The sequence below is a fragment of the Thunnus albacares genome, chromosome 11 (genome assembly GCF_914725855.1).
Source record: "Thunnus albacares chromosome 11, fThuAlb1.1, whole genome shotgun sequence".
In the NCBI taxonomy this organism is placed as follows: Eukaryota; Metazoa; Chordata; class Actinopteri; order Scombriformes; family Scombridae; genus Thunnus; species Thunnus albacares.
The window spans coordinates 5411604-5418632 of NC_058116.1; the positions used below are offsets into that span (position 1 = coordinate 5411604).

Here is a 7029-nt window from a genome sequence, read left to right on the forward strand (position 1 = left end):
TTATACACACACTCTCACACATGCACACACTCCAGTTTATGGACAGCAGGTCTTCCTCCTCCTGTTTCCTCTGTCTCCCAGCCTGCTTGCTTCCCGCTGTTTAGTTGTAAACTCACGTAATACGTTTAGCATCCTCAGCTATCATCTCTACTACTGCTCAAGGCCACTTGCTGTTATAATAAGGCCAGCACAGGATACGTAACTCTGCTATACAGTATGTGTACTGAAATGTCAGCAAGCCAGGTGGTTTCTGATTTCATTACTGAGTTTTATTATAGCATTTTATTTTATATCTCATGTTGTTTATATTCCCCCAAATTTCCTGTGACTGTTGTTCACGAGGCAGGAATAATCATATTGGTTATTTATTGGTTTATTCATTTTTGACCAATGTTGGACAGGTTATTTCAATTTTTTTCTCAATTTACTCAATACTAATTGGTCACATTATTTTACTAATTACTCAACAGTAGAAGTAATTTACATTACTTGTTGTATTTAAACTAGCACACCCTTGTGTTACATCTTCTGTAACATAATCAATTGAAAAAAATATATTGTGGTTTAACAAACAACCTGCCAACACATTGAAGCTCTAATCACTGACCAGCTAGCTCCAGTGACCACATGCAGTACTCACAGTGAAGCCGCAGGGTTCATACACCCTCCAACTGTGAACAAAGGCCAGTTGACTCCTGAGTTTAAGTGGCTTGTTAGACCAAGTTAAGAGCTAACTTGTCCTGGACCAGTCAGTCCCTGTAAGTAATGTTGACATCACTGTTACTTATTAATGTAACGTGTAATGTTGCATGCATTATACATGATGGTATTCACAGTCTTGCACAGTGAGCAGGCCAGAGAGTTATAGGTGAGTTTGAAACTGAAAGGTCAACTAGGTAAACTGGCCAACCTAAATACTCCAGTATGACTGGAGACTTTTTTTTATAGCATAAGCGCTACGCTTTGTTAGATTCCTCCTCCTTTCCTTCTTGTCTTTCAATACACTTCTGGCCAGTGTACCCAGAAAATATCTGGTTCTTTGAGATTGAACTCAGCCAATGAAATTTTCTGCCTCCAAAGCAGCTCTGCCTTCGAGATCGGACCAAAGTTCCAATCTGTGCATAAATGAAATTCAATCTGCTGCATACATATATGCACATGCCAGCTGGAGTCAGGGACAGTCCGGCAGACAAATAGACTTCCCAGTAAACTGAACTCCCCCGAAGAAAGCCTTAAAGAATAAATCTCATAGAATATATAATGCTTATACACAGGAGAGCAATCAAAAAATGGGCCTCCTTCCTACTGCCTCTCTCTTCATCTCCCTCTTTCTTCCTTTCTTTCTCCTCTTTAGCTCTTATCCTTTCCTAGCCAAACCTCGCTGGATGCTGAACTGCCACAGATCAAATCCTGCATGACTCTGGGAAACGGCTCAATTCCAGATTCGTCCATTTCTACAGCAAATAATGATCTGATCAGGTTTTGGGTTTAATATGAAACCCGTGCATAACATGCTCCATGTGCTGTGTGTGTGTGTGTGTGTGTGTGTGTGTGTGTGTGTGTGTGTGTGTGTGTGTGTGTGTGAAACTAAGCCATATGTGTGGGTAGGTTTACAGTAAGAGCTATTCAACAATGCCAAATGTTTCTTCTGAAACTCTGCATTTTCCATCTCACTTTTATCCTGTATATCTTTTCCTGACCTACTCTGTGTAGACAGATACAGTAGTGACTAGCCCATAATTTACAACTCTGTTAAAATGTGAGTGGTGGTGTGACATAATCTTTACAGACCTACATTGCACTCTATAATAATTGCAAATATGTTTTAACCTGCTTGGAGATCCAGATGAATGGGATTTGCAACACCAGACAGCTCTTTGAGTATCAGACAGATCAGTCATGGGAATGTACTTAACCAGTGTGCATGTTTTAGCCTGTTAACTGCAAATCTTACACAGTATACTTTTTTGCTTTCTGTTTTCCAAAGCATACCTACAATTTTAGATTAACTAGTCTTCAGGGGGCTATTGGTTTCCACTCATTCCAGTACTGTATGAAGATCCTCTTGCAGAGAGATTGCTTGAGAAAGATTATCCATCACAGGGATTTTGTTTTTCTTGTCAGTATTTCATCATCGTTGTAAGGATATGAGTGGGGACTTTGTTGGTGGGCAGAGATGCTCTTGGGAGCTCCGTGGTGGCCTTAGGAGCAAGACACATATTTTTTATGACTCTTGTAACAGTTTTGAATTCATTCTTTGTTGATTGTGTAGTTGTGTTGTTTCTGTTTGCTGATTGTATTTTTGTCTTATGAATGTTTATTGTTCTCAGGTCTCTCTTGAAAAAGAGAATCTCAATGAGACTGCCTGATTAGATAAAGATTAAAAGACAACAATGTTTCAGAAAATCAAAGATAAGTAAACATTTTACATAAGAAATTAACAAATAGAAAAATGAAATGTGTGCAAATAAAGGAAAAACACAACAAAATCAACAAAAACGTTTCAGAAAACACATTTTAAAATCCAAAAATGGTGGACTATCTTTCTCTTATCTTAATTCTGATTGGATATCTCACTGTCAGATGGCTACAGGAAATATTACACTTTGCTGTTGTGACTTATAGTTTATTTAATTACATTTTCTGACATGTTGTTTTATTCTGTAAAATGTCATTGTGTTTTGTTTTGAGTTTTTTATAATATTTTCATATTATATCAGTTTTTTCCCAGTGTTTCTATTTTATTAATTCGTCATGTAAAATGTATATTATTCACTTCAGTGCTGTCGTATACCTGAACAGTGACTGTAAGAGTAGCAATCTTTCCCATGCAAGGAATTATAATATTCCTTTTATCCTGTTCAATTATAATCTATTGTATTCACATGATTTGTGAATTAATTGTTTTTTGGCTGTCCTCTCAGATGTCTGAGCTACTTTGCTTGCAACTCCAAAGAAGTCTTTTTAATAAAGTTCCTGTTTATATCTACACTATTGTTTTAAAAAAAAATAAAGAAATTTTATTCCCTGCAAGCAAGTGTACTGAAATGATATTAACTGTCTTATGTGTGTGTTAGTTATTGAGTTAAAAGATTCTGAACTACTGGCATCAGTCTTTAGATTTAATATACTACTCCTCAGTTGGCTAATGCTTGTTCTTACACAGGAAACTACCTGTCTAGTTCTACAAAAAGACACGCACAAAGAATTGTTAGTGAAAACTTTTCATTTGGGGTCTGTTCCTATATTCCCCCTGAGGGGACTCAGTAACTTCTCTCCATTTATCAACCTTCACCTCTGGAGCACATTGCAGAAAGACGGGGCAGTTGTGGCCCAGTGGGGTCAGAGATATACTGCCCTGTGTATGTAGATAGTCAGGCAGCTTCCTCTTCTGACATATACACTGGCCTTATGGGGCCTGAGGCCGGCTGGGAAAACTCTGGAGACTCCCACACAGGAGGAGGACAAGGAGGGAAAACCTTTATGAGTTATTGTCATATGCAATATACATGCTACTTCTATGGGATTTTACAAACATGTATAAATACATAGCTTATTTTAGTGCATAGTTTAAATACATAGGGTCAAATCCACAAAAAGATTGTGTGTTTTTTGCAGCCACTAAACCAGTGCAAATGAGACAAAAACATAGTGTGTAATTCACAAAGCACCCGCAAAGGGTGAAATGCACCGCAAACTGTACTGCCAAGCAAATAGCGTCATGGTGCGCCTATGCCATTTGCATGTATATAAATTAAGTAATATTCATACATTTGGCGCAAAATTGGCCCCTTTTGTATGCAAATAAGCCTTGTTGCAAAAACAGTCTAATTTATGAAGACCAGCACTAATTACCACTGCTCTCTGCTCTCTGCAGTTTTCATCATGGACAAATCTGTGTGCTGAAATGTGTGCTCACTTAAACAGATGCAAAACAAGGGCAAATTGCACTCAGCTGCAAAACTTTATGGATGTGTTTGCGCTGGCATATCATTAGCACAAAATCTTTTGTGAACAGGACCTTAAAACGAGGCAGATTGCAGGCGCAAATGCTGTGCAATTCACACTGCTATTTGTGGGCGCAATCCATTCTTTGTGGATTTGGCCCGTAGTTTTTGTGTTCTTCTACGTCTGCATGGGTTCCTCACTGAAAAATGTCTGTACACATCCTTGTTATAGATAAATAAGTGGTGACATGAAATAAAGCACTTATTATGGCTGTTGTTGAGGTTCTTTGCCAGTTATTCTATAGACGTTGGTTCATAATGTAGCAGGTTTAGATAACAATCAATTTACATTGCAGTATTCATGTTTTGCTGGCCATTTATTAACCCTCCTGTTGTCTAAAAGGTTTGATCAGCAGAGAAAAGCCCCTAAATAACATTTTTTTATTTTTGCAATAGTAGCATCGGTGACACCTCTGACCTATATTGACCGTCGACACATGTAATACATTAATGAAGAACACTGACACTCCTATTCTTTGATCAGTTTATTTTCTTACTAGTTTATTTTATACAACAGTAGATGAATGCAGAGAAATGATTACAAATTCATTGATAGTTAACAGACAAGGAAATTAGTTTGTTCTACAGTCCCTTTCTTAAGATGGTACATTACAGACAACACACTGTCCTTCAGTATTTTATGGGTCAATAATTAATTTGAGTGTGCTTGGTGGAGATGAACACAAGGGTGGTGGGGCCTTTGTGGACTGGATTATTGGATTCGTTTGGGAAGTGAAGCTAACTGCAGTGACTCAATGAAAGACACAAAGAGACTATGAATTCAGGCAATTTACCGTAACATTTTCAGTGTGGTAGCTTTATTTATTCGAAAGCAACAAGTTCAATAAATTAGAGACATAATACTTTGAAAGGTACTTTGACTTCTCTTTCAAAACATCCCACACACCTAACATTCCACCTAATGACTGGGATTTCTGTAATGTTTTTACAGTTATTCCTTCCACTTACCATTTTTCTTCTATTTTTTTTTTTCAAAGCTTAAAAAGTGCGGACATGCATTAACACTTATAGCTTTGTCCATTTGGGAAATAAAGAATTTTTAACACTATCAAATCCTCTAAAGATGCAACATTCTTCTGAACTACCTTTTCAGGACTAATACACAGTTAGGGCTACAGTAACAGACATAATGTTCTCCCAACAGATGCAGTGGTCAGTCTTCCACCAGAAAAGTAAAATGAGTGAGCAGATACAGTACACCCCAAAAAGTGTTTGGCCTATAGGCCTGAGGCAAGTGTCCTGCATTTCAGCTCATTTATGCCTCCTTAGTTCCTGAGCCTCTTGTAAAAGATGGCTGCAACACTAAGGGCAATGATACAAGCAAAGGCGAGGATGCCAACAGCCACTCCAAGCCCGACAGCAGAGTCGTCTTCTTCATCCGCCAAAAGGGGCTTCTCTTTGGACTCGATGCTGTCAGCTTTGGTGACGATCTCTGGAGAGGTGATGGTGTAGGTCTTGGTAATACCTGCAGTTGTGTCCAGGGTGTTCCTCTTCCTCCTGCTGCTGCACTGCTTGAATGTGCTGCAGGTGCTCCTCTCACAGAGTCGGGTGATGCAGTGGAGGTAGTAAGTGGACACGGTCTCATTCTGCTGCTCGATGAAGCGAAAGGCCGGGAAGCGGAAGCGGGCGCTCTGGCTGTCTCCATTCTCAATCATAGTGGTGAACCGGTCCTTGGAGCAGGGAACAAAGAGGTTGAAGAAGCTGGAGTTGGACGGCAGCGGGGAGATGGAGGCATAGCACCTGTCAAGCAGAACATGGTACTGCCCTGTCAAGTTTGTGGCCTTGACCTCGACATACACACTGGTCCTCAGTTCAATCCCCAGCTGTGGAATAACCATTGGTTTGGTGTAGTTGGCATCGCTGAACAGCTCCATGCTTAAGGTGCTGATGAAACTCCCATTGTTGTCCTTGATTGAGATGGAGGAAGCCGACACATCAATCTGGGTGTTGTTGACCAGATACTCTAAGGGGTAGGCACAGGAGTAGTAGTACTTCAGCTCAGCGTTGTAAGTGATTGTGCCTGTGGTGGGGTCAATGGACCGAACAACGCCGCTGATGTTGACAGTCTGGATGTTGGAAAAGTCAGAAAATATGCCTGTCCCAGCAGCACTGGTGGTTCGGAATATGCTTCCACAGGCATGAGTCATGTTCAGGGGGAAGTTAAACCGAGCAACAGGTGGCATCACAGAATCATCGAGGGTTGCCCTGCATACTGGGTCCAACATATGGTTCAGGATCAGTAGTGTCTCGTTGAAGCCAGTGTAGATGACTGGGCAGATTTCGATTGCCAGGTCAATGGATGAAGTGCCACACTTCACTGCAATGTCACTGACCTCTGGCCGTCTTGCCTCTGTTCCACACTCAGTTAGTGTCAGCTGACTACTTCTGACTATCAAGGAGAGGAATATTAAAAGAATCTTCATTGTTGTTCTTCAGCTTTGCCTTGGATTTGTTGATTCTCTCTGCTAAAATCTTGACTCTGTTGCTAAAGGCTGGTAGATCTTTGTTTGAAGTCTTTGGGCCGTCTTCAGGGGTCTTTATAGGTAAGTGTGTCCTCTGGGATTGGTCCAAAACAAGGTCAAAGCACCTTGCTATTTGTGAACAACTGTATTGTATTAAGTAGGAGAGCTCAAGTCTGGACCATATCCTAAGGGCAACAACGGAAACCTGAAGCATTTGGGCTGTCTTGAAATACAGAGACAATGGCCTTATTCCTTTGTTGAATATGCTTTCAAATATAGATTTCCATGCCCCCTATTACTAAGCCTTCATGAAGTGTGTGAACTTAACACTATATGGGATGAATTCCTGAATAACACATACAATGCTGTGGAGGCTCTTCTATCCGGTTTGAGCCCCAGCAGCTTTAGTAATGACCCAGTTGGGATCCAGTGGAGCAGGCAGCAACTCACTAGATGATTAAGTCACTTTGCACCTTATTCATTCTGACATTAACACTACTTAAAACAACACATAGTGGCAAAGAGAATAATCATTTTTG

The 7029-nt window shown here is 40.1% G+C and overlaps 1 protein-coding gene across 1 annotated transcript; it reads right to left on the reverse strand.

The window, feature by feature from the left end:
• Positions 1 to 4548: 4548 nt before the first annotated feature.
• LOC122992464 (zona pellucida-like domain-containing protein 1) lies at positions 4549 to 6765 on the reverse strand. The gene has a single exon (XM_044366263.1). The coding sequence runs from the start codon at positions 6449 to 6451 to the stop codon at positions 5294 to 5296; it is 1158 nt and encodes a 385-aa protein (XP_044222198.1). The 5' UTR covers positions 6452 to 6765; the 3' UTR covers positions 4549 to 5293.
• Between the last annotated feature and the right edge of the window lie 264 nt (positions 6766 to 7029).

Bases quoted from the DNA above. Each gene is read 5' to 3' on its own strand.
- LOC122992464 (XM_044366263.1), bottom strand. From the start codon at position 6,451: ATGAAGATTCTTTTAATATTCCTCTCCTTGATAGTCAGAAGTAGTCAG.